The following is a 27,504-nucleotide window of genomic DNA, read 5'->3' as shown; positions in this document are numbered from 1 at the left end:
TCCTGTTTTGTTAAATGGATGAGGTCCTCCAGTGAGGTCTGGGGAACTGAGTGGGATAGCCAGGACAGGAACACCAGCTTCAGAGTGGGCTGGGATGTGGCTGCAGATCCAGCAATTAGAACTATTAAGGGTCTGAGCTATCCACATTTGCTGCTGGATAAAAGAATTGTCATTGTGGACTCCCCAGACCTTAAGACACTAGCAGCCGAGGAACAGGCGCCACCCGAGGCACATGTTTGAGGCATGGTCCTGGTTCTGACAACCTCAACTGAGGGAACCACAGTCACAGTTTTATGTCCAGCAGGCAGCAGGCGCTAGGCTCACTACTGCTTCTTCTTGGGCCTTCCTTAAGGTCGTCATCTGCTTCTGGCAACCCCTACGAGAACGTAGATTGTAAGGTATTGCAGGCTGTTCCTCTACGTCTTCTTCTGGAGTCAAAATTGACTCTGTGCGGTTCTGAGGTGTTAATTGGTTCGCCGGGAAGGGTGTATTCTTACACTGCGAAGCATGTATCCATGCTGCGATGCCAGACAGTTTAACAGCTGTCTGGGTAGTAAGCAGTGCCTGATGAGGACCCTTCCACCGGGGCTCCAAGGAGTGTTTTCGATAAAGGTGCCGTATGTAGATCCAATCACCTGGCTCAAGATTGTGGCAAGCGTCAGAGGTGGGCTCCGTCGGCCAGGCAGCTCGAACCTGTGAATGGAAGTGACTTATGGTTTGCATTAATCCCTTGCAATGTTGAAGGTACGGGTGAGGGCGACTAATTCGGCGACTTGTGCCGAGGTTACAGAAGATAAAGGCGCAGCTTCTAGGGTTTCAGAGAGTGACACTACAGCGTATCCTGCAAGGAGACGACTTTGGTTGTTTCGAAAACAGGAACCATCAGTGAACAAAACAAGGTCAGAGTTAGGGAGAGGCAGGGCCAGCTTTAGGAAGTGCAAGGCCCAATTTGAACATTTTCGGCGAGGCCCTGGCAGGGATGACTTAAAAAAAAAAAGTGGAAAAAAAATACATTTCTTTCATGTATTATTTACTTTCCATAACTATATGAATAATAAAATTATATATTATATACATTGCATCATATATGCTGTTGATTGGCTATTAATGACCGCCATTTCACATGTGTGGGTCCCCACCACTCCCTGGGGGTGTGCACGTGTTGGTCCCAGCTGCTCCCTGCCCGCCTCATTGAAGCAGGTGTGCAGGGTTACTGCCCTGGAAACTGCAGGGCAGCAGTGGACATGGGGCTGCTGAAGGCAGGGCAGGGGATGACTGGAGGTAGGGTCTCGCTGCAGGCAGGGCAAGGGGTGTGGGGCTGGTTGGAGACAAGGGGTGTGGGGCAGGCTGGCTTCAGCCAGGGCTGCAGGGGGGTGCAGCAGGGGTTTGCAAGTCTGGAGACAGCGGAGTGTGGAACTGGCTGGCTTCAGGCAGTGGGGTGCAGCAGGGGTTGACTGGAGACAGGGCAGAGGGTGCAGGCTGGACAGGGTGCGCAGGGCTGGTGCGGGCAGCAGTGTGTGTGGGGCTGGCTGGCTTTGGGCAGGGCTGCAGGGGTATGTGGCAGAGGTTGGCTGGAGACAGGACAGGGGGTTTGGCAGGGGCTGGCTGTGGGCATGGGGTGCAGAGCTGGCTGCAGGCAGGGGGGGCCGGACTGGTGTGGGCAGGTCAGGGGGTGCAGCAGAGGCAGCTGGAACCCCAGCCCTTTAAGTAGCCCCCAAACCCCCTTCTACCCTGTCCCGGACCTTTTAAATAGCCGCGGGAGTGCTGGGGAATGCATGGGGGAGGCCGGGCTCCGGCAGCTATTTGAAGGACTGGGGTGGCAAAGGCAGCTGGAGCCCTGGGCCCTTTAAATAGCCCCCGGACCCCTCACTGCCCGGGCTCCGGTGGCTATTTAAAGGCCCAGAGCTCCAGCCGGGGTCGCAGGACTTGCCACGCTCTGGCCGGAGCTCCAGTCGGGGTCGCGGGGCTTGCCGGGCTCCAGCCGGAGCCGCTAGGATTGCTGCACTCCGGTCGGAGCGCGGCAAGCCCCGCCGCCTCGCTCTCCCCGGCTGCAGCCCCGGCCGGAGAGTGGCAAAGCCCTGCCACCCTGGCTGCAGCTCTAGCTGGGAGAGTGGAGCTGCGCCGCGCTCCCGCCAGTGCTTCGCTCAAAGGAGCGGGACCATGGAAGACCCCGGACCAGACCGCAGCCGGGGACCGGGGTAAGTTAAAAAAAAAATTAAAAAGGTGCCGAAGGTGCGGGGCCCTCTTAGGCGCGGGGCCCGATTCCCCGGAATCGGTCGAATCGGCCTAAAGCCGGCCCTGGGGAGAGGAACATCAGAAAGGTCAGAGTGGGGGACGGGGACAGCAGAGACAGTTGCAAGGCAGTCGTGGGGATCACCATCATCAGACAAAGGAAGAAGAGTGGCAGGGTTTAACTGAGAACAACGTTTTATGGTGATATACGAAGCCGACAGCAATAGAAGTTCATACCTGGTAAGGCAAGCGGAGGAGAGGTGGCTTGTTTTACCTTGTAACAGCAGAGTTTCCACAGAGTGAGGGACCATGAGAGTAAGGGGAGAGTGAAGGACAAGGGATTCAGACATTTCGACTAGGCGCGCTGCGGCAGCCACAGCACGCAGGCAGGGGGGCAGGCCTTGGGCCACAGAGTCCAAAGTGGCAGAGAAATAAGCCACTGGGCGGTTCTTGCCTCTGTGCACCTGAGTGAGAACTCCAAGTGCACATCCAGATTGTTTATGGCAGACAAGGGTAAAAGGGTTAGAATAGTTTGGCAGCCCTAAAGTGGGGGCAGAAGCCAAACCCTGTTTGAGGGAAACAAAGGCAGAGTCAGCCTCAAGGGGCCACGGCATGAGGTCAGGCACAGAGAACCGAGTGAGTTCCTGGAGAGGTTTTGCAAGGGAGGCATATTGGGGAATCCATTGCCTGCAAAATCCAGCCATGCCCAAAAACTTTCGGACCTGGCATGGGGAGCAGGGTCGGGGAAAGTTGAGGATAGCCTGGACGCGGGTGGGAGAAAGTGTACGGGAACCCTGGGAGAGGAGAAAGCCAAGGTATGTGACAGAGGCTTGACAGAGCTGTAGCTTAGAGCGAGAAGCCTTGTGACCCTTGTTTGCTAGGGCAGTAAGGAGCACTAAAGAATCAGTTTTTGAGGCAGACAATGAAGGGAACAGAGTAGATCATCTACATATTGGACTAGTGTGGACCCGGACGGGAAAACAAGGTCAGCGAGGTCTTGGGGCTAATGCTTGGGAAAAGTAAGATGGGCTTTTCATATACCCCTGGGGAAGTGTGGTCCATATATATTGCTGCCCCCTGTAAGAAAAGGCAAAAAGATACTGGGAGTCAGAGTAAACCAGGACAGAAAAGAAAGCAGAGCACAAACCAACAACAGTAAAATAAGTTGCACCTGGTGGGACAGAACTTATAGAAGCCAGAATTGTTGCTGGGTTAGTGACAACAGGAAAAGCGGGTATAACAATGCAGTTAATGGCTCGAAGGTCCTGAACAAATCGCCATGATTTGCCATCAGCTTTTCGAACTGGGAGGATAGGGGTGTTACAGGGACTGGAGCAGGGAACAATAATGCCTTGCTCCTGCAGGGCAGTTATGACCGGAGCAATGCCAGCCTCTGCCCGGGGGTTTAAAGGGTATTGAGACAAGTGAGGCAGGTGGTTGGAGGATTCAACAGTAATGCAGATGGGGTCAGTATTTAAGCGTGCCACTTCAGATGTGTGGGTTGGCCACCGAGAGGATGGGACCTGCGAAATTACATGTTCAAGGGATGGGATCAATGGGTAACAGGGGATCGGAGTGGAAAGGGGAGTGTCAGACAGCAGGGAGGCCACAGAATCTCTCAGAGAGGACTGGCGGATTTGTAAGTAGACACCATCCAGGGAACAGTATATGGTGCAGCCAAGCTTACATAACAGATCCCGACCCAAAAGGTCTACCAGAGTGGAATCAGAGAGGTGGAAGGCATGATCCGCGGAAAGGGGACCAACCTGGACCGGTAGAGGTTTTGAAAAAGGATAAGGGGCTGGGACTCCCGTAATGCCCACAGTGGACACGGTTTTTCCAGAGCATGGAACCGCAGGCAGGTCGGTAGTACGAACTGCAGAGAGCGAAGCTCCCATATCAACAAGGAAAGGGAGAGAAAGATCATTGATAGTCAAAACACACTCACCCGTGGCAGTGAGAGGTAGTAAAGGAGCTAAAATTTCCTGAGGTTCCCCAGCGTCCCATCATTGCTGTGGGACAAAGTAAGGTTGGGGACTCACTGGCTGTGCCAACCGGAGGTCTAACTGGTTGCCTACAGAGCTATTAGGCTGGCGTGGATACTCGTTCTTCCAATGTCCAGGCTGCTTACAGTAATTACAAACATCCCCAAAACCCAAAAATACAATTTCACAGCCCCTCCTGTGACCACGTCCCCATCCCTGGAACCTTCCCCGTCCCAGGTACTATTTACCCTGCCCTGAATAATGTTGTATTGGCAGGGCAATTAATTTTGGGGAGGACTGTTCCTCCTTTCCTTTCAGAGTGCGGTGGCAGTGCTCTGCCATTGCTTGCAATTTGTCCATGGTTTCAGTCTCCCACCCAACACTTATTCGCTTTAGCATACTGCCAATAGCAGGTAGGAGGCCATTAACAAACGCATGAGCCAGGGTGCCCTGTCCATTTTCACTCAGTTGCTGTATACCAGAATATTGCAGAAAAACATCAGTTAGCCAGGTGCAAGTCGCTCGGGGTTTTCTCCCGGTCAGTTTACAGCAGTGTATGGCCGTCCAGTTGGTTTTAGGAGTCCATACTCGAAGGATGGCCTCACGTAGGTGTTTAGCTTGGTCTTTACACTTTTTCCGGTATTCAGCATCAGGACTGCTGTCTGGCAAATTAGAGTGGTGCTCACTGATGGGCCAATTTGCTGCTGTGAGCCATTTTCCATGCTCGCTAGGGGTTACAAGTAGCTTGCACATCTGCAGCAGGTCTGCCTCAGAGGGTTCATAGGTGTCGCACACTAACAAAAATTCCTCTGCGAATTTGGTAGGATTTTCCAGGGGCTTTGGAAAGCCTTTTACAATTGAATGGAGCTCTGTGCAAGTCCAAGGTTTATAGCTCTAAGTGGGACCTTCTTGTTGGTGCCCAGTATGCAGGATTTGGAGGGGAGCCTGGAGAGTTTTAGAGCCAGAGCGCAAGTGGTGGACCCAATCGTTATTTAGGCTATCTTCGTATGTATGAGGGAAATCAGAGGAGTCAGGCAGACTGGAGGTTTTCGGGGGAATGGGGTCTGAAGGATACCAGAGGAATGGGTCTGGGCGGTATCAGATGATCCGGACTGGCCTGAACTGGTGACCTCTGAGAGTTGTTCCTGAACTGGGGAGGTTGGTGACTGTCTATTGATCCGACGCAAGGCTGCCAAGCCAATTAATGTGTCTTTCTTATCGTCGTCCCCAGAATTTAACAAAGGGCTTTCTTCATCCTCTTCCACAGTGAGATGGGAGTATGAAGGGAGTTGGGATCAATCCAAGTCTTCTCGGAGAACGGGGTAAAGGGGAGCGCTTGGTTTGGTGGTGGGAGAGGAAGCTTCCAATAAAGCTTTTAACTTATCATTTGAATCTTTGAGAGAGGCGAGTTTTGAGTCTGTCCACCTACTATTTGCATCTTCCCACCACTGCATGAAACAATCAACCTCTCCTCTAGCCAATTTAGTTTTAGGTTGGCCGAGTTTGTCTTTTAAGACGTCCACTTGGTCTTTGTCCCAAGATCCTAACACTGCATTGTGCAGGAGATCAGACTAGATGATCATAATGGTCCCTTCTGACCTTACAGTCTATGAGTCTTGGGATCCCTCTGAGTTAACCTAGACCATTTTTCCAGAAATTTACAGGAGTCCAGACCCTTCCTAAAATGCATAATATGAGCCAGCATTCCTTTAGGGAACTGTCCCGACTTAGATGTCTGGTTACCCATACAGGAGGACTTCACACACACCAATCACACAGGAAGGAAATTCGGGTTCGTCAGAGCAATGCCCAGTGCAACACACAAAAGGAGCCCACAGGCTACTGCCTCAATTGCCCTTACTTTCACACCAAGGGTTTTACCCAAAGTGCAGTGCGGCTATGATTGTGTAGATTTCACTCACTCAGACCGGGGGGACAGGAATCCCTTGGTCGGCCGATCCCCGGACGGAGATGGCACCCAGACTCAAATACTCCACAGGAGGACAGATAGACACAGAGACAGGACAGTCCTCAGTCTGGACAAAACATAGAAATAATTACCTGACCACATTCCTGATGTCAGATCCTGGGATCCCTACCAGAACAGAGTGGGAACCAACAGGTTTGATGGCATAGATGTCACTGTGGTCGTGCAACCTTCCGTTCCGGCGGAGGACCGCTCGGGCCAAATGCCCAGGTGCCAGCTGCCACGATCATCCTGCAAAAACAGTCAGGAATCACACGGCCCCAGTGAAGACGGTTGCCATCTCAGTGGGACCTCTAAATTGTCAAAGTCAGACTCAGGACTCACAATTTGTCAGACCACTCTATTCTATTAGCAAAGCGCTCTGCCAATACACCCAGATAATGTGTGAGTCCCATGCAGGGCTTAAGCGACTTTATTTATACAGATAAAACAGGCGCGAACTTCACAAGATAACAAAGGGAACAGAACTGATAAGTTTACCTGGGGCTAGACAGGCACATCTTATTTCCTAATTAACTCTTACCGATCTCCTGCTAATGTCCCACCATTAGCTTAAGTGGATCCATTGTTCCATACCTTAATGTTTTTCTTCCTGGCAACTTTATCTCAACATTCCTCATCCCCGCTTAAAGGAACATACAGCATTTCTTTACTCCATTCTACTTTTACAATCTAATTCATTCTACTTTCACACACTAAATGGATCCGCTTATTCATTTCTGTAGGTGTATTTTTACTGTCCCGAGGGCTGTTTCTATATGTAATTTGCACTTGGGAGCAGGGTTGAGTCTCTATCCATGTTACCTTTTGTACTGCTGTTGCAAAGTTCTCGTATTTCATGAGCAGCATGGTAAATTACGAAGATACGGCACTAATGAATTTGATCTGGCAAACACCTGGGAGATTCTCGGCTCTCTACAGTCCCACGCAAGAGTGACTCAGGCTCAAGCCAAGACATGCAACTTTCCCCTCCCAGGAGTTCTTGGGCACAATCCTGTTTCATTAAGAAATCTCCCAGAATGGGAGCCATGAAACAGGACTAGCAGGATCCCAGCAGCTCAGGGCCCTGGGCAGCCAGCTGGGTCCAGGCTCCCAGGTAGGTGTCCCCAGAGCTGAGCAGAGTGACTCTCCCATCCCTGCTCCACACTGTGGGCCATCTTTGCCTGAGACTCACAGTGGTCTTTGTTGCTGTTTTATCACATGGCAAACTCCTAGGTCCTTGGCTCTGACTCCCGGCCTCTTGTCAGTCTCCCTCAGCCACTCGTGCTGCCAGTGTTTGCCCTCTCATATGGACTCTGCATGGCAAATTATTCTCACCCCACCTACCCAGCTTTGCCAGCCACAGGGCCAGAACACATATGGGATGTTCTGGCCCTGCGGCTGCTCTGTCTGTGGGAAATGTCACCGCATTCCTCACTGAGCTGGGCACATTGATGCTGGAGACGCTGCTGGAGAGACGGAGACGGGCTGCTGCCCATCTGGAAATCTACCCATCATCTCCAGCTGTGCCTGTCCTCTGGGGCTGCCACCAAGCCAGGGATCCTGGATTCTGCTTCTGAGGCTGTTTCTCCCCTACCCCAATTCAACCCCTTGTGTAGGGGCAGGAAAGACACAAAGATCGAGCTCAGAGGCCATCAGAGCTGCAAGAGCCAAGACACAGATGTACCTGCATTCCTGCTTCTAAAGCTGGATGGGCTGAGACATCAGTGAAAGGGCTGAACACGGGGGAATGAGTGATTCCTGCAGAGAGAGACAACTCGCCCAGTCTGGGACACTTCGCCTCTCCCGCTCCCAGAGTTCAAGAACCTTTGACATTCCCAGGCTGCTCAGGAAAATGGGATTTGCCAGAAGTTTTATTTGCATTTTATTTGGGGGGAGGGAACAAATAACTGAACAATACAGACAAAATCATTCAATGAGCAATAAAGACTCCACAGACACCCGACTTCCCAGAAATTTCAGACCCCTTCTCTCCCCATCATCCCACATCGAAACAGGAGTAAAATGCTTCCCAGGGCGGCAATTTCTGGAATAATCCCAGTGTGCAACAATGTGAACCGAGCCCCTGGCTGAAAACAGGGACCAGGAAACCCAGCTGAACCTTTCGGCCTGCCCCTGACAGACAGCACTGGGAAGGGACAGGAGAGGGTCAGAGAACAATGCAATGCAGTAATAATAATGTCACGCTCCCGGTGCCTCCATCCTCCTGAGACACACAGCACACACATCAATAGTGGAGCCACTTGGCTCCCTAGGGAGTTGGCCAACTCTTTATTATCTCCACCGTTCCTCTGATCTCTACAGACGCAGAGAGAAGAGGAGGGGAAGTGGCCAGCACTAGTCGATGTGGAGTTTCATGTGGAATATTAAGGAAGTCTTGGTCTTGTACCTATCCTCACAGATGGAACATTGATAGGGGCATTCTCCCGTGTGCCTTCTCCGATGGACATTGAAACCAGATTTTTGTCTGAAGCTCTTCCCACAGTCGGGGCAGGCATAGGGTCTCTCACCTGTGTGAATTCTCCGATGGTCAGTAAGGTGATGACTCTGAGTGAAGCTTTGTCCACAGTCGGGGCAGCTATAGGGTTTCTCCCCCGTGTGGACTCTCAGGTGTATAATAAGGTCTGAGGTACAAGCAAAGCTTTCTCCACACTCTGGGCAACCATAGGGTCTCTCGCCCATGTGAATCCTCTGATGTCTAGTTACATGTGCACTCTGAGTGAAGGTTTGTCCACAGTCAGGGCATTTATGGCATTTCTCTCCCGTGTGGATTCTCTGATGTACAATAAGGCCTGACCTCTGACTGAAGCATTTCCCGCAGTCAGGGCACTTATGGGGTCTCTCTCCTGTGTGGGTTCGCTGATGTCTAATAAGGTTTGATTGGTCATTGAATTGTTTCCCACACTCAGGGCAGTGATAGGGGGTCTCTCCCGTGTGAGATCTCTGATGTCTAACAAGGTGTGATCCAGAACTGAAGCATTTCCTGCACTCGGCACATTCAAATCGCTTCTCCTTAGTGCAGATTCTAGCCTGGATCATGGCCACATTGGGATCCTCCGAACCTCCCCCTCGGTGACTGGATTCACCCATTGTTTTCCCTGGGGGGTTTCCCTGCTGCTTCTCTGGCCTACATTGAGTTTCTCTGGCATGCGCAGGACTCTGTGAATCATCCTCTTCACACGTTCCTAGCAACGTCCCCTTTGGTTCCATTCGCTCAGGGCCTGCGGGACAAGAATTCTCTTCATTGCTCTCACTCACTGTTTCATCACCTGCTGAGACAGAGAGAGAATCCGGACAGGAGTCAGTCCCTGTGCTGGGGGAACGGGAAAGTCAGAAAAGGAGAACAGGAAAGTGCAGAAACAAAACAAAAGAATTGCTGGGAACACTGACAAATCAGGAGTTGAATTCTTCCCCCTGCACCCCAGCCCTTTCCATGAAGAAAGAGAGAAGGGAAAAATCAGCTACCTACATGTACTGTATTTGATGCTTTCAAGATGTTGCACATGTCTATTCCACTTCATGTCTATTCCAATTTAGGGGTGTGAATGCTGAATGCACTGTAATTGGAGAGTTTCTGCAGTGGTACCCACCGAGATGGCACATGTGCCATGCATGTCGTCATACATCCAGGTGAGGACATGAAGGGCAGAGCTCCCCCTGCACCATCTCAGTTAATTTACACCAGCATCCTATCATAATGGACTCTGAAGGAGAAGGGAGCAGGGCGTGTGCTGGAATAGGCATCTGCAAAACATCCTGGAAAACAATCAGTACAGGTATGTATTTCTTTTTCTGTGTCTATTCCACTTCAGGTGACTCTCAAACAGTGTTCTATGGAGGAGGGTTTGGAGTCTAGCTGCTCTGCAATTGCTTTTCAGAATTTCCAAAGCTAGTGTAGTCTCTAGAAGTGGCTGAAGTGGCACCATGCTTGGGAACAGTGTGATTTGAAGACCAGGTTGCTGCCTTGCAGTTATCTGGAATTGGAATGTCCTGTAGGAAAGCTGCTGAGACTCTCACACAGAGTTTCGTCAGCTTGGAAGGAGGTTTTAATTTTGCAAGATCGTAACTTGTAGTGAAATGAGCAGTGATCCTCCCAGAAATTCACCCTATGGGAACCTCCTGTCCTCTCATTCTCTCCACACAGGAAACAAAGAATTGCGGCAAAGACTGAAACTGTTTTGCCCTGTCCTGATAAAAGGCAAGGGACAGCAGACATCCAGCAAGTGATGTTTCTCTTGAACTTTACGTGAACGTGGTTTGGGGGAAAAGGGAAGGGAAAAGATGGTTTGATTGAGATGGAAATCAGTAACTGCCTTTGATGAAGAACTGTGGATGAAACCTTAAAGCAACTTTAGTCTTATAAAGAGAGTACACCAAGGGGTGGAGGCAGTGATATGAAATTCATGCTTGGCTTCCAAACCCTTCTAGCAGAAGTAACTGCCACTGGAAAGGTGACCTTGGCTGATAAATTAGGCAGGCCATTGGTCTGGTACTAAACCAGAGAGTCCTGCTTGTCTAAAGCATTTCCCCATCCGGTACTCAGACAAAACTGGTTTTGTCCAGTATCAGACATACTGAAGAGCACACCACTCCACCCCTGCCAGTGTGTCCTTGCATGCTGGTGAGCATGTGGTGGCCTGTTCTTAAAAATTCTGCCCCCCACGTGCAGTGAGCTCACACACACCAAGCATGAGAAATCACACTGGTGGGGTGGGGTCATGTCAGCAAGAACAGGTTCATGAGGTTCTGGGAAGTACCACAATGTCTCGTTTTCCGGGAGTGCATGAGTGGCCACCCTAGGATAAGTATTGAAGAGGACAAAAGCCATAGGCTCAAAGGGAGAACCTGTGGAGGAGACAACACTAATCTCTAATCTCAGGGTGGCTGGCACCGTAACTTGAGAAAAAAGACTAGTTATTTCTTACTGGCAGAGTGTGTCTTCACAGCACAATTAGTCTCAGTTATAACGTGAATCTTACCCCTTACTCAGCTCCCGCCCACACAACTCCCTGAAACACAGTCTGGAGAAGCCAGTCTCGATGCTGGAGGGATGCCGCATGGGCTTCAGTACAGCTATTGCATGGACCCATATAACACAGGGTTCATCAGCAACATCATGGAGATCTATGTCTAGATCTCCCGTTGTGGTATCTCCACTGAATGCTCTATTTTGTCACCAAAGAATGTAATGGAGAGAATCTAGATCTCCTCTCTAGAACAAGAAGTATGGGGTTCTTCTTCTCAATCTGATAATGAATATGGGCAGTCGGTGGCAATCGGTGGTGTGATACTAGGACTCACCAGAGTACAGCCTCTGGATCTGTGCCTCTTTGCAGTAGGTTTAAACGTTGGTACTGATGGCTTGAGTCCTATAGGAACAATCTGTGTAGAAGAAACCGGTACTTGAGGCTTTGAAGATGCTGAGAATGTCATGGCTGATGGTACTGATCCTACAGATGTTCTAGCCAGTGATGAGGGCATCACCGACTGTAATAAAGGCTGTACTCTATGAGCAGTCAGAGTTGGATCTTGTTGCACCAAAGGGGAATCCTGCACCCACAGACAGACATTGCATGACAAATATCATGACGTTGCATGAGCATCATGTGTCGTGGTTCTCAATAATGTTTCTGGCAGTACTGAAGTTGATGCCTTTAATACATTGTCAGAGCCATTCTCAAGGAAACATTCTCTAGTCCTGGAGTCAATGGCTGGATTTCCTGCTCTGAGTCACTGTCAGCACTGGGGAGCAGCTAGTCTCTACTTCCGCTCTAACCTTGGTACCTGACAGTTCCTATGAGGACTCTGCTGAGGCTTTTCAGCTCCCAGAGTCTGGTTCTGAAGAAGAAAAGCTCTTTGATTGATAAGTCAAGTCTTGCCATGAGACTGACTTACTGCTCTTACAGGATATGGTGGGAGAAGGGGAACAAAGATCCATAGGAAAACTTTTGGCCTAGTACAAAATACTGGACTCCAGATGACTGAGGTCTGAGAAGAGATGTACAGCATGCTCCCTATATTTTTGTGTTCTTTTCTTGAAAGATCTACAAATAGAGCATTTGTCTCTAATGTGCCCCTCACCGAGTGTGAGGGCTGTTCAGTAGATGAGACACCCTGCAATTGAGACAGTGCAGAACTCTAGGAGACTTTGACATAACCAAGCCTCCCAGAACCAGGTAGCAGAGCCCCAGAGAAAAACAAGAAAAAAACAACTTTATAAAATAAGAAAGAACCAAAACTCCAGTGAGAAATAAAATTATTTACAGAAAAAAGTTTCCTCAGAAGAAAGAAGGGAACCCATGAACAACAGTCGAGGGAGAGCTCTGACCACCAGCCACTGCGGGTGAGAAGTAGCTGTCTGGGTGCTGGGTGGTGCCACCTTTCATTCCTTTGCCTGGATACATGAAGACATGCATGGCAAACTGACAGGTACCACTAGGGAAAACTCTCTGGCTATAGGTTACTCAGCTCTTACACACCTGGAAGGAGAACAGCCAATTCTGCCTCCACATCCCATCTGAAAACTCAGGGGGCAGGGAGCTACTGTCAGGTGTCCATGAGGGTGCATGGAAAGCCATGAATTATGTCTTCCAGCAGGACATGACACATGCTAGGACAATCCTGACCTGGGAGCAATGAGTTAGAACCAGAGAAGCACAAGGGGGCTGCATGGGAATCCCAGCACTGTATGTCAATGACAGATGGTTTCCACATCCGTTTAACCAATTTCTCACCTCTGGGGATGTTTCTCTGGATCTCTCTAGCCTGGGACCCCTGGAGATCGGAGACCCACGGCTCTTCCCCTCGGTCCAACTGGGAGATCACACTGGGCTTGGGAATTGGAAAACCTGCTCTGGGAAAAGAAATTAAGTGAGAGCTGAGTTTTACCATTGTTCTCAGACAGCTGTTTCCAGATGCACTGGCTGGGTGGATGTCTGTAGCGGGGCAGCTGCCCCACTCCAGTAAAGAGGGGTCACAAGCAGCTCTGGAGAAGGCTGCAGCTGGGTAAAGGCTGGGCTGACTGGGGAAGGACCCATAGCTGGGGCCACGCCCCCATCGGGCCACAGCAGGCCCTATAAAAGGGCTGTGAGCCAGGAGTTCAAAAAGACAGTCTCTCTCTAGCTTCTGAGAGAGAAGGACCTGGCTGCCTGGGAGCTGAGGCAGGTACCTGAGGTGGTACAGTGCTGGGGAAGGGCAGAGGGAGCTGGGGAGCTCCAGCCTGGCAAAAGCCCAGGCTATGGCCTTGATAAAAAGGCCAAATAGGTACCAGGGCTGCAGAGGGGCAGCCAGAGATAGGCAAAGGCAGCAGGTCCTAACCTCCCTTGCCCATGAGGAGTGGTTTGCAGACTGCAATCTGCCCCAGTGAATGGGGGCTGGATGGTGACTGGCAGTGGTCACTGAGGCAAGGTGGGAATAGAGGGTTGGGTGTTCCCCTGGGTGAGGAGACCCAGATTGTGGGTTACTGCTGGGGGCAGAACCCTGATGTAAAGGGCACCAGGGTCTGGGAGGGATACGGGGGCCAGAGGCAGGTGAGACACCGGCCTGCAGAGGGCGCTCCAGGCTGGAAGAGCTAATTCCCGAGGATGACCAGAAGGAGGCACCACAGGGGTGAGTAGTCTCCCCACTACAGTGTCCTTGTATAAACCAAAGGGATGGGAAGTGTTCCTGGACAGCCTTTGGGAGGGCAGAAGCGGATTGTCCTGCTAAATCCAGGGTTGTGAGTTCAATCCTTGAGGGAGCGATTTGGGGATTGGTTATGCTTTGAGCAGGGGGTTGGACTAGATGATCTCTTGAGGTCCCTTCCAACTCTAATAATCTATGGTTCTGGGATCCCCACTGAATGGGGGATTTTATGACTCTGGTACAGCATCACTGCAAACGCATTAAACCTTCCTAATCCTGCTGAGCCTGGGACTATGGGGCTGATTCCCCTGAAATCTAAGGGATCAGGGAAGAACCCTGAGCAGAAGCTGACTTGGGCACATCAAAGATGCCCAGTTTCTAACACCAAAGGGACAGGGGTCCTTACCCAGTGAAGTCACATTCCTGTAATTCTCCTGCATGACATCCCTGTACAGGGCTCTCTGACCCGGGTCCAGCAAGGCCCATTCCCCCTGGGTGAAATACACGGCCACTTCCTCAAAGGTCACCGGCATCTGTATCAACAACAAGAGTCCCCCACTTACAACTTGCTGTCCCAGCCACAGCCCCCAACTCAGTCACAGAAAGAGCTGGGAACGTCCACAGACAGCAGGAACAGTCCTTAGGGAAGATGGGGAGGGGGGTAATTTCTGAAAGATTAGTTTAAAAACATGCGGTTATTGTGATGAAACCACAACTCCAGTAATTTTATTGCGGGTCTCACAATGTTTATCTGGGGATTGACACGTGTGGTCTCAGCATTCATGGCAGTGAAATCGCACATATTCGACGTGGCTGGCCTCTGCCATGGCTTTTGTGGGAGAGGTGAGCCTGATGCCAAGAAGTCCTGACTCAAGATGGTTGCCATTTCCCCACCATTTGATGCGTGGAAGAGAGGCTGCCCCTAGCAAAGGGGGCCACCAGCTCCCACTGTTTTCAGGGAGGCTGAAGCCAGGCTGTTCTGGGAGGATGTGGCTGGGGCTCTGGGGTTGGCAGACTGTGTACGGAGCTAGAGGCAGGGAGAGGAAGAAGCAGGTGGACGGCATGTGTGGAGCGGGGGTGAGCTGGGCAGACTGGGAAGGTCACAGGGGACATGTGTGTGGAGGGATGGGATGCAGAGGAGGGCACATGTTGGGGGTGGCAAACTGAGGAGGGATGAGGGGGACAACAAGGAGTCAGTCCGAGGGGGAAAGAGGATGTGTGAAAAAGAATGAAAAGGGAAGTGTGCGTGTGGGGGGGAGGAGTTTAACAAAGAACAGTGCAGGGTCACTGGGGTTGGGGCAGGCTGAGGGGGTGCAGACTGATGCGCACTGGGGTAGGTGTGACCAAGTGGAAATTTTCTTTAATATTTTGTATGATTCCTATGTGTGTGTCTCAGTTTCCCTCTCTACTTTGCATAGCTACGCAGTGGGTGCAGGAGGGTTAACACTGCTCCCACAGCAGCACAGAAGACATGTGGGGGGCTGGGAGTGTTGGGGGAGGGGTCACCTCGCTATCTGGGGTGGAATGACTGGGCCATTAAAGGGCTGGCTGGAAACCGACCCCCAGATAGATGAAGAATCTGAAAAGACAGTGGGAGCCCCAGTGGCTGGGACACTCATCCCTGGCAATCAGCGACTGGGAGGAAGGAGATTCCCCTCCCCACCCCTATGGCTGAGCTGGGATGCTGAGCAGAGGCCCCAGCTGGAGAACAAAGGGGAAAGGTGCCAGGTGGCAGGGATAGGCGCTGTCTTCTGGAGAGACACGGAGCTCTCACTTTGTACTGGCAGAGCCTCTCTACACAGCAAAGGGAAACCCGCTGCTGCCCTGTCCCAGCTGACTTGGGCTCATGGGGCTCTGGCTGAGGGGCTGTTTCATTGCTGTGTAGACTTCCAGCTCTGGAAACCTCCCACCTCACAGGGTCCTACAGCCTGGGCTCCAGCCCAGATGGCTACACAGTAATGGAACAGCCCCACAGCCCGAGTCAGCTGGCACAGGCCAGCTGCGGGTGTCTAGTTGCTATGTAGACACACCCAAAGAGCTAGAGCCAGTAATGGAATCCATCACAGCTTGGCTGGCTGATTGCATTGGCTTGGCCAGGACGGGCTATGGCCTAACCTTAACCAAAGCTTCTCTCTGCTAATCTCAGGGCTTCCCCATGCTGGGTCCCAGCCCACTAATAAACCCTGCTCTGTTTGGAAAGGGCTGCTGGATGTCACTGCAAATCCTGGCTGAGATATATTGATCCTGGCAGAGCGGGCAGGTCTCTACCCAGGAGCCTGGCTCAGCGGGACTCGCTGGGCAGAGCTCATGGCACGAAGCAGCAAGGCTGGAGTCCAGACCCTCATTCTTGGCAGCGGTGAGGCTTTTACAGAAGAGTGGGACCCCTTGAGGGTCTGGCCAACTGAAGGGGATCCTCCAAGGGGCTTTTGAAAAGCTGGGGGGTAGCATGGATCTTGTGGATCTGCAACAGCCGCTAGGAGGCAGACCAAAGAGTTTGCAGGGCGGTGAAGGCAGGAGGTAGGCCGAAGATCGGACAGGAAGATGTGAGCGGGGGCAGGAGGCAAATGAAGGAGGTCATGGGGGGATGTGTCTGGGAAGGATGGGAGCAGACCCAGGACTGGACAGGAGGATGCATGGGGGGAGGTGAGTGGGAGGTGGGGAGGCAGACTGACCCTTAAGGGCACATAGGGATTTTTCTGTTGTGGGGGACTGGCAGGAGGTAGCTGGAAGAGGCCCCAGGAGGATAAGCAGCAGGAGATGGGATATGGGAGGCAGAATGAAGAGGATGTGCGGGATTATTTGTGGCAGGGAGGTGGATAACAAGCTGAGGAAGGTGCTGTGGGTGTGGAGGTTCAGAGGGGGCACACTGGGGAGGGAACAGGCAGCAGACTTGTTACCCCAAAATAGATTTTGGGTGCCCCTAGGTAAATGACCTGCCTATTGCTCCCTTAATCTGTCCTCCCCAAGGTATAAATTCCCAGGGTTGTTAAGGAAAACACTAAAGGACACAATATAACCTGCACATAAAGGAACTGACGGGCAGTATTCTTTCCTAAACAACAAACGTCCTCTTATTAAAGTAACAATCCCTCTTACAACTAATCTAGAGACAGGAATCAAACAAATCCCCTACTGCAAATTACAAAGCATTGAAACTGCCACAGCGTACAGTTTACACGATTCTAAGGGAAGCACTTTGCTACAGATGACCAGTTTGGAACAAATTGCTGACAGCATTTCTTGCTTTCAAATTTACATAGTTAGCTTGCAATGGGTAACACAATCGTATGCATTCTTATAAACTCACACACACACTAATCCTATATACTATCCTACAATGTGCCTATTCTCTGCTATAATTAAAAGAATAGCAGGCTTACTTTATAAATCTGTTGGTATCCCTTTAAATCACTGTTATAAATACTTCGGTATTTTTCTTTAATCGCTATTGCTTTTCAGTTCCTGGTCAGTCAGTTCTGCTCCGCTCCGGTTTTTTCTCTCTCTCTGCAGCACCTTTTCTAATATGTTTCCAGTAGCTCTTCTCTGGCTTCCCTGGCTGGCTTCTAATTTGTCCCACTTTCCTGATAGACTCTCTCTTTCTTTCTAATGCAAACCCTCCTGCATGCTGGCTCTCTTCTAGTATACCTTTCTAGTCTTGGAAGCAATTACTTCATTTGCAGATGCTCAGTATTCACCACTACTTCAGAGCTGTGACTGAAGGCTCTGATTTTAGGACAAGCTGTAAAACTGATATAAGTTGGCTGTAGCCAGTCAGCTGACCAGCTAACAGCTCTCTTCCTCACCCCATACTAGACATGCTCAGTAGCTATCGATCTGCACATGCGCGCTGCAACACTTTATCAGTCAGAGGTGTGATTCTTTCTCTTCGTACACACGCACACTCATATCTGTCTCTTTGCCGGGACCCCATCTTAAATATCCTGGACTTTCTGCCAATTAGCTGAACATTTCACCCTTCCTCAGTACTGAGCATGCTTAAAATCGGCAGCATAGAGTGGAGCCGCTCGTCTGCTCTGACTAGGGGTGAGGCAGACAAAATGGAGGCTGGAGAATTTCTCTAGTACCAGACTGAGGAGAATGTTGGGACACAGGAGGTATAGGTTGAGAGGCTGTGACAGGGTCCCGGGGTACAAGCAGGGCTGTGGGACCGCTAAGTCCTCTGTTCCACCAACCTGGGCTGCCTCTCACGCTGTGATGCTGATGTCTGGCTACAAGCCTCTGCCAGGCACTGCATTTACACAGCCACCCACAGGCAGGGACACACCCAGCTGTGTTGCATGAATGATCTCCCAGCCACTCACGAACCATCAACAGACTCCAGCCAATTCCCCCCCAACTCCACAGTCCTGCACCCCCGAACTGAACCAGCAGCCTGCAAACTCATCACCTAGTTTGCCCCTTCTCCACAGGAAAGTAGAAATGCAGCAGCCTTTGGAATCTGAGATTTCCCAAGCACTTTAGACAAACTCACTGTTAAGGACAGAACATTAAAGTAAGTTTGTTAACTACTGAGAGATTGTAAGTGATTATAAGTGGCAGGCGTAAATGTCAGAGAGAGTTACCTTAAGGAAATCAAAAGTAAATATACACTCTAAATCCTAAACTTTACGACTACGTCTACACTACACAGCTTTTACCAACATGGCTGAGTCGCCACAGCCGTGCCACTAAAAGTCGTGCAGTGCAGCCGCTGTTTGTCGGCTCTCCTGTCGACAAAGAACTTCCACTCTTAACGAGCTGTGTTTGCATTGTTGGCAGGAGAGTGCTCCTGCCAACAACGTGCCATTCACACAGACACTTGTCACGGCAAACCTTGTCTTTCGGGGTGAGGGGTGGGGGGTTAACACTGCTGAAAGACAAAAGTTTTGTCATTCAGTTGCCAGTATAGACATAGCCTTAGTCTAAGCAAGAGTTGAATCAAACAGATTTTCTCACCCTGACAGCTGGTCAAAGTAAGTTACAGCTCCCCAATACACAGCCTGGGACCATCTTCCAGCCTGGGGCCTTTGTCTTTCAGATGTGCTTCCAGATGTTGAGATGGGGGGAAGGGGTCAAGTGATAATGTCTTTTATACTTTCTTCCAGCTTGCTGGAAAGATATTTGCTGTAATGTGGATTAGTCTGCTCCTATAGTGTATGTGCCTCATCTGGGCTACTGACCCAGGCGTTGATGAGTCATTAATGTTCTTGGGGTATTGATGGCTACTCCTTTGTTGTAACCGAAAAGCTGGCTGTGGGTGTTCCCAACTTCACAACATATGTCAGTGACGCATACAGCAATACTTCATAACTTCATATGTAACAGTAGCACAACCAATCCAACAGGATATTAATGTTCAACAGATTAAGGCTTTTAAAATGAAGGCAGACTTTGTACAAAAGAGTGATCCTACTCTTATCACAGGGATGAATATGGAGGTTCCAGGGTGTTACCTTGAGGTACAGAATGCCACAGAGGCACGCTGGGGAGAGGACAGGCAGCAGACTGAGGAGGGTGCTGGAAATGTGAGGGAGTGATGACAAGCACAGTGGGGAAGGGACAGGCGGCAACCTGAGGAGGGTGCTGGGGATGCGTGTGCGGGGGTGGATGACAAGCACAGTGGGGAAGGGACAGGCAGCAGGCTGAGGAGGGTGCTGGCGATGTGGGGGGGTGGATGACAGGCACAGTGGGGAGGGGACAGTCGGAAGACAGGAGGGTGCTGGTGATGTGGGGGGGTGGATGACAGGCACAGTGGGGAGGGAACAGGCGGCAGACTGAGGAGAGTGCTGGTGATGTGGGGGGGTGGATGACAAGCATAGTGGGGAGGGGACAGGCGGCAGACTGAGGAGGGTGCTGGCGATGTGAGGGGGTGATGACAAGCACAGTGGGGAAAGGACAGGCGGCAGACTGAGGAAGGTGCTGGGGATGTGTGTGCGGGGGTGGATGACAAGCACAGTGGGGAGGGGACAGGCAGCAGACTGAGGAGGGTGCTGGGAATGTGTGTGCAGGGGTGATAACAGGCGGAGTGGGAAGGGGACAGGCGGCAGACTGAGGAGGGTGCTCAGGATGTGGGGGGGTGGATGACAGGTACAGTGGGGAGGGTACAGGCGGCAGACTGAGGAGGGTGCTGGGGATGTGTGTGCAGGGGTGATGACAGCCACAGTGGGGAGGGGACAGTCGGCAGACTGAAGAGGGTGCTGGCGATGTGGGGGGCTGGATGACAGGTACAGTGGGGAGGGGACAGACAGCAGACTGAGGAGGGTGCTGGCAATGTGAGGGGGTGATGACAAGCACAGTGGGGAGGGGACAGGTGGCAGACTGAGGAGGGTACTGGCAATGTGAGGGGGTGATGACAGGCACAGTGGGAAGGGGACAGGCGGCAGACTGAGGATGGTGCTCGGGATGTCGGGGGGTGGATGACAGGCACAGTGAGGAGGGGAGAGATGTCAGTCTGAGGAGGGTGCTGGGGATGTGTGTGCAGGGGTGATGACAGGCGGAGTGGGAAGGGGACAGGTGGCAGACTGAGGAGGGTGCTCGGGATGTGGGGGGGTGGATGACAGGTACAGTGGGGAGGGGACAGGCGGCAGACTGAGGAGGGTGCTGGGGATGTGTGGGGGGGGATATGACAGGCACAGTGGGGATGGGACAGGCGGCAGACTGAGGAGGGTGCTGGGGATGTGTGTGCAGGGGTGGATGACAGGCACAGTGGGGAGGGGACAGTCGGCAGACTAAGGAGGGTGCTGGCGATGTGGGGGAGTGGATGACAAGCACAGTAGGGAGGGTACAGGCGGCAGACTGAGGAGGGTGCTGGGGATGTGTGTGCAGGGGTGATGACAGGCAGAGTGGGAAGGGGACAGGTGGCAGACTGAGGAGGGTGCTCGGGATGTGGGGGGGTGGATGACAGGTACAGTGGGGAGGGGACAGTCGGCAGACTGAGGAGGGTGCTGGCGATGTGTGTGCAGGGGTGATGACAGGCGGAGTGGGAAGGGGACAGGCGGCAGACTGAGGAGGGTGCTCGGGATGTGGGAGGGTGGATGACAGGCACAGTGGGGAGGGGACAGGCGGCAGACTGAGGAGGGTGCTCAGGATGTGGGGGGGTGGATGACAGGTACAGTGGGGAAGGGACAGGCGAAAGATTGAGGAGGGTGCTGGGGATGTGTGTGCAGGGGTGATGACAGGCACAGTGGGGAGGGGACAGTCGGCAGACTGAGGAGGGTGCTGGCGATGTGGGGGGGTGATGACAGGCACGTTGGGGAGGGGACAGGCGGCAGACTGAGGAGGGTGCTGGCGATGTGAGGGGGTGATGACGAGCACAGTGGGGAGGGGACAGGTGGCAGACTGAGGAGGGTGCTGGAAATGTGAGGGGGTGATGACAAGCACAGTGGGAAGGGAACAGGCGGCAGACTGAGGAGGGTGCTCGGGATGTGTGTGGGGTGGATGACAGGCACAGTGGGGAGGGGACAGGCGGCAGACTGAGGAGGGTGCTGGGGATGTGTGTGCAGGGGTGATGACAAGCGGAGTGGGAAGGGGACAGGCAGCAGACTGAGGAGGGTGCTCGGGATGTGGGGGGGTGGATGACAGGCACAGTGGGGATGGGACAAGCGGCAGACTGAGGAGGGTGCTGGCGTTGTGGAGGGGGTGGATGACAGACGGCAGACTGAGGAGGGTGCTGGCGATGTGGGGGGGTGATGACAGGCACGTTGGGGAGGGGACAGGCGGCAGACTGAGGAGGGTGCTGGCGATGTGAGGGGGTGATGACGAGCACAGTGGGGAGGGGACAGGTGGCAGACTGAGGAGGGTGCTGGAAATGTGAGGGGGTGATGACAGGCGGAGTAGGAAGGGAACAGGCGGCAGACTGAGGAGGGTGCTCGGGATGTGTGTGGGGTGGATGACAGGCACAGTGGGGAGGGGACAGGCGGCAGACTGAGGAGGGTGCTGGGGATGTGTGTGCAGGGGTGATGACAAGCGGAGTGGGAAGGGGACAGGCAGCAGACTGAAGAGGGTGCTCGGGATGTGGGGGGGTGGATGACAGGCACAGTGGGGAGGGGACAGGCGGCAGACTGAGGAGAATGCTGGGGATGTCTGTGCAGGGGTGATGACAGGCGGAGTGGGAAGGGGACAGGCGGCAGACTGAGGAGGGTGCTCGGGATGTTGGGGGGTGGATGACAGGTGCAGTGGGGAGGGGACAGGCGGCAGACTGAGGAGGGTGCTGGGGATGTGTGTGCAGGGGTGATGACAGGAGGAGTGGGAAGGGGACAGACGGCAGACTGAGGAGGGTGCTGGCGATGTGTGTGCAGGAGTGATGACAGGCGGAGTAAGAAGGGGACAGGCTGCAGACTGAGGAGGGTGCTGGCGATGTGGGGGAGTGGATGACAAGCACAGTGGGGAGGGGACAGGCGGCAGACTGAGGAGGGTGCTGGCGATGTGGGGGATTGGATGACAAGCACAGTGGGGAGGGAACAGGCAGCAGACTGAGGAAGGTGCTGGGGATGTGTGTGCAGGGGTGATGACAGGCGGAGTGGGAAGGGGACAGGCTGCAGACTGAGGAGGGTGCTCGGGATGTTGGGGGGTGGATGACAGGCACAGTGAGGAGGGGACAGATGGCAGACTGAGGAGGGTGCTGGCGATGTGGGGTGTGGATGACAGGCACAGTGAGGAGGGGACAGATGGCAGACTGAGGAGGCTGCTGGCGATGTGGGGGGGTGGATGACAGGCACAGTGTGGAGGGGACAGATGGCAGACTGAGGAGGGTGCTCGGGATGTTGGGGGGTGGATGACAGGCACAGTGAGGAGGGGACAGATGGCAGACTGAGGAGGGTGCTCGGGATGTTGGGGGGTGGATGACAGGCACAGTGAGGAGGGGACAGATGGCAGACTGAGGAGCTGCTGGTGATGTGCGGGGATGGACGACAGGCAGCAGACTGAGGAAAGTGCTGGGGATGTAGGGCAGGGGAGTGAGAGGCACAAAGGCTCCGCCTCTACCACCCTTTGACAATCCCCTACCTGAGCTGGCTTCAGGGAATCCATTTCCCTTCCCCTGGGACAAGGTGACAATCTGGAGTGAATCTGGAGCGAAACCTGATTGTTACTCTGCAGCCTGTCAAGGTGAGAAGGGCATTGATGAGGTTTCAGACGGGGCTTCAGTTCAACCCCTGATTCTCTCGCCCAGGCCCTGCACACTTGGGGCTTGTCTACACTGGCAAGTTACTGCGCTGAAAAACCACCCCCGTGAGCGCAGCGAGTCTCAGCGCAGTAACTTGCCAGTGTAGACAGGATCCGAGCGCTGGGAGCTACGCCTCTCGCGGAAGTGGTTTTCCTACAGCACCGCGACCACACTGTCATGTTAAAACACTGCCGCTGTCAGTGCAGACGGAGCCAGACACTTTGGACTCTCCAGGCTGGGAAAATCCTCACTCATTTCAATTGCACTCTTGATCGGGATCATCCTGGGAACTTGCTCCGACCACCATTTTCCAGGCATCCTCTCCTGTCTGTCCCCAGGAGAACGGGCAGATGGCGTCTGCGGCACAAATGCAGCTCTGTGCACACGAAAACCTCCCAGGGGGTTACCACATTTCGGGAGGCCACGTGTGTCTATTCTGCCTCTGATTTTCTGATGGTGTCTGTTTTCTATGTGAAGTCTCTGCCCCGTGCAGGGGCAGGCAGTGGGGTGGGGTCTGGGGGTGAGAGAGGGGGTGGGGCAGAGTTGGGGGCTGGGCAGGGTCAGTGTGAGGGAGTCACTGATCGTGGGAGGGGCAGGGAGTGGGGTCTGGGGGGGCTGGGCAGGGTCAGTGTGAGGGGGTCACTGATCGTGGGAGGGGCAGGGAGTGGGGTCTGGGGGGGTGGGGCAGGGTCTGTGGTGGCGGAGGGTCCTTGTGAAGGCATCTCTCCCAATGGGGGGCAGAGGACGGGGTGTGTGGGGGAGAGGGGGTGGGGCAGAGTTGGGGGCTGGGCGGGGTCTGAGTGAGGAAGTCTCTCCCCACGGGAGGGGCAGGGGCGGGGTCTGAGTGAGGGAGTCTCGCCCCGCGGGAGGGGCAGGGGCGGGGTCTGTGGGGACAGGGGCGGGGCGGGGTCTGAGTGAGGGAGTCTCGCCCCGCGGGAGGGGCGGGGCGGGGTCTGTGTGAGGGAGTCTCGCCCCGCGGGAGGGGCGGGGCGGGGTCTGAGTGAGGGAGTCTCGCCCCGCGGGAGGGGAGGGGCGGGGCGGGGTCTGAGTGAGGGAGTCTCGCCCCGCGGGAGGGGCAGGGGCGGGGCGGGGTCTGAGTGAGGGAGTCTCGCCCCGCGGGAGGGGTAGGGGGGGGGTCTGTGGGGAGAGGGGCGGGGCGGGGTCTGAGTGAGGGAGTCTCGCCCCGCGGGAGGGGCGGGGCGGGGTCTGAGTGAGGGAGTCTCGCCCCGCGGGAGGGGTGGGGCGGGGTCTGAGTGAGGGAGTCTCGCCCCGCGGGAGGGGCAGGGGCGGGGTCTGTGGGGGAGAGGGGCGGGGCGGGGTCTGAGTGAGGGAGTCTCGCCCCGCGGGAGGGGCAGGGGCGGGGCGGGGTCTGAGTGAGGGAGTCTCGCCCCGCGGGAGGGGCAGGGGCGGGGTCTGTGGGGAGAGGGGCGGGGCGGGGTCTGAGTGAGGGAGTCTCGCCCCGCGGGAGGGGCGGGGCGGGGTCTGAGTGAGGGAGTCTCGCCCCGCGGGAGGGGCAGGGGCGGGGCGGGGTCTGAGTGAGGGAGTCCCCCCCCGCGGGAGGGGCAGGGGCGGGGTCTGTGGGGAGAGGGGCGGGGCGGGGTCTGAGTGAGGGAGTCTCGCCCCGCGGGAGGGGCAGGGGCGGGGTCTGTGGGGAGAGGGGCGGGGCGGGGTCTGAGTGAGGGAGTCTCGCCCCGCGGGAGGGGCGGGGCGGGGTCTGAGTGAGGGAGTCTCGCCCCGCGGGAGGGGTAGGGGGGGGGGTCTGTGGGGAGAGGGGCGGGGCGGGGTCTGAGTGAGGGAGTCTCGCCCCGCGGGAGGGGCGGGGCGGGGTCTGAGTGAGGGAGTCTCGCCCCGCGGGAGGGGTGGGGCGGGGTCTGAGTGAGGGAGTCTCGCCCCGCGGGAGGGGCAGGGGCGGGGTCTGAGTGAGGGAGTCTCGCCCCGCGGGAGGGGCAGGGGCGGGGCGGGGTCTGAGTGAGGGAGTCTCGCCCCGCGGGAGGGGCAGGGGCGGGGTCTGTGGGGAGAGGGGCGGGGCGGGGTCTGAGTGAGGGAGTCTCGCCCCGCGGGAGGGGCAGGGGCGGGGTCTGTGGGGAGAGGGGCGGGGCGGGGTCTGAGTGAGGGAGTCTCGCCCCGCGGGAGGGGCGGGGCGGGGTCTGAGTGAGGGAGTCTCGCCCCGCGGGAGGGGCAGGGGCGGGGTCCGTGAGGAGTCTCCTCGGACGAGGGGCGGGGCAGGGTCTCTGAGCCAGGCTCTCCAGGTAGGGGAGGGGGAAGGGCCGCACTCACCGCTCCGGAACGACTCCGCGCCGCGCCCCGCGAGGCCGCGCCCCGCCCTCCGGCCTGGCCCAGGCCTGACAAGCGGAGCGCCGAGCTGCTCGGCCCACCGGCCGACGTCTCTGGCTGCTGCTTGCAGCCCTGAGCGCTCTGGCTCAGCCGGCGCCGCGCCCCCTCGTGGCGAAGGCGGCCGCTGCAGGAGCGGACACGGAGCCCCGGGTGCCCCCGCGCTCAGCTCGCTCCTGCCTCGGGGGGGCTCGTGGTCCAGGTGGAGGAAATGCAGCCAGAGGGCCTGGAGGGGCAGGATCGGGCCCCGGGGGGGGGAATAAGGAAACGAGGGGTGCAGCTAGTGGGCAAGGCCGGGGCGCCCCTCGAGATGGGGGAGCAACTTTACCCCCCCCCCCGTGCACCATGTCGCTGTGCAAAACAAGGGGAATTTTTATAGCAGAGGCGCGTACCCCCCCCCAGGTCAGCCCTGCTCCGCACTCCTGGGGCGCCAGGCCGCCCTCCCGGAATCAAGGGCGGGGCCGTGCGATGGAGCCCCAGGGATTCATCCAGCCCGAGCAGGGGCAGAGCTGGCGGAGGGGCGGCGGGCAGAGGTGTAGGGACTCATTGCCGGCGGCGCCTGTCCCAGGGTGGACTTTGAAAGGGGCTGGGGTCACGGGTCGGGTCCAGTTTTCAGGGGAACACCTGGTCAGAAAGGGACCCTGAGAGCTCCGGCCTGTAGTCTGGTCGGTGGCACAGCGGGGCGAAGGCAGGTTGGGGTGACCAGAGGGGATGAAGGAAATATCAGGACACATGGGGCTGGGGAGTCCCGCTGGCAGAGGGAAGGGAAAAAAACAAAACCGGAGTCCTGGAGTCCTGCCAGCAGAGGGTGGGGGGAAGCGGAGTCCTGCCATCACAGGAAAAAACAAAAAAAGCGCGGCATTCCGGAGTCCCACTGGCAGAGAGAGGAGAAAAAAATGGAGTCCCACCAGCAGAATAAAACAAAACAAAAAAACAGGAATGTGAAATATCTGGACAAATTGCGTCCTGACCAACATTGATCGAGATGCAGGACAAATGCCTAAAAATCGGGACACTCCCACTTTTACTGGGACATCTGGTCACCGTAGGCAGGATCCCTGCCTGCCTTGGCTCCGTGTGGCTCCAGGGAGCTGTGACATGTTACCCTCCAGCTCCTACGTGCAGGGACAGCCAGGGGGCTCAGCATGCTGCCCCCGTCCCAAGTGCCAGCTCTGTAGCTCCCATTGGCTGAGAACAGTGGCCAATGGGAGCTACAGGAGTGATGCCTGTTCACTGGGCACCATGCAGAGCCACCTGTCTGCCCATCCGCCTTGGCCCTGGAGAGGTGACATGCGGCTGCTTCTGAAAGCTGCTTGAGGTAAGCCCTGCTGGGAGCCTGCACCCCTGACCCCCCACCCCCTCCAACTCTCCATCCCCCTGCCCTGGCCCTGTTCACCCTCCCACCCTCTGAACCCCTCAGTCCCAGCCCAGAGCACCCTGCTGCACCCCAAACCTCTCATCCCTAGCCTCACCCCAGAACCTGCACCCCCAGCTGGAGCCCTCATCCTCCACACCCCAACCCCTCATCCCCAGCTCAGAGCCCCCTCCTGTACCCCAAATCCCTCATCCCCAGCCCCACACCACAGTCCTCACTCCCAGACTTAGCCCTCCCGTCCTCCGACAACAACCCCCTCGCCCTGCCCAGCACAGTGAAAATGAGCGAGTGAGTGAGGGTGGGGAGAGTGAGTGACAGAGGGAAGGGGGATGGAGTGAGTGGGGGTTGGGGCCTTGGAGAAGAGGCGGGGCATGGGTGTTTGGTTTTGTGCTAAATGAAAGTTAGCAACCCTAAAAGGTGCACGTGCGCACAGCCCCCATCCCTCCTCCCCCAAACTGGAATCTAAGAGAATGGAAACACCTTTCCATAAATAAAAGTAAAACCAGCTGCCTAACAAAGTAGAAGATTTGAATGTCTTCTGCTTCGTGGCCTTGGGATCTTCGCCTCATGCTTTGCAGGGCAGTGACTGCAGGAGCTGGAAGCAGCCAATGGAGGACCTGGTTACGCTTGACTTCCATAGCGGGACCTTGGATAATACTAGGCTGGTCAGATTGGCAGAGCCAAAGACCACCTAGGAGGCCTGCCGAGGGAAATCAGAGGGGTATGTAGCTGATGTAGCTGGTGGACCAGAAAAGCACACAGGCCTCCTGCCTTGCCACACAGATCTAGGCAGTGACTCACTCCACTT

General features: G+C 55.0%; 1 protein-coding gene across 5 annotated transcripts; it reads right to left on the bottom strand.

Moving 5' to 3' along the window:
* Positions 1 to 391: 391 nt before the first annotated feature.
* Positions 392 to 25,315, bottom strand: LOC115659458 (zinc finger protein 300-like). Of its 5 annotated transcripts, XM_030579626.1 has the most exons (7): positions 25,268 to 25,315; positions 22,831 to 22,924; positions 14,234 to 14,360; positions 12,939 to 13,052; positions 8,715 to 9,512; positions 6,279 to 6,435; positions 392 to 693 (listed from the first exon to the last, which is right to left on the bottom strand). In XM_030579626.1, the coding sequence occupies exons 2-6, from the start codon at positions 22,852 to 22,854 to the stop codon at positions 6,431 to 6,433; spliced, it is 1,068 nt and encodes a 355-aa protein (XP_030435486.1). In that variant the 5' UTR covers positions 22,855 to 22,924; positions 25,268 to 25,315; the 3' UTR covers positions 392 to 693; positions 6,279 to 6,430. The 5 variants fall into 5 exon arrangements, with proteins under 5 accessions (XP_030435486.1, XP_030435484.1, XP_030435485.1 ...); XM_030579624.1 differs by lacking the exons at positions 392 to 693; positions 6,279 to 6,435 and having other exon boundaries at positions 8,052 to 9,476; XM_030579625.1 differs by lacking the exons at positions 392 to 693; positions 6,279 to 6,435 and having other exon boundaries at positions 8,052 to 9,473.
* Between the last annotated feature and the right edge of the window lie 2,189 nt (positions 25,316 to 27,504).

The sequence above is a fragment of the Gopherus evgoodei genome, chromosome 11 (genome assembly GCF_007399415.2).
Source record: "Gopherus evgoodei ecotype Sinaloan lineage chromosome 11, rGopEvg1_v1.p, whole genome shotgun sequence".
Lineage (NCBI taxonomy): Eukaryota > Metazoa > Chordata > Testudines > Testudinidae > Gopherus > Gopherus evgoodei.
This window is presented reverse-complemented; position numbering and strand designations above follow the sequence as displayed.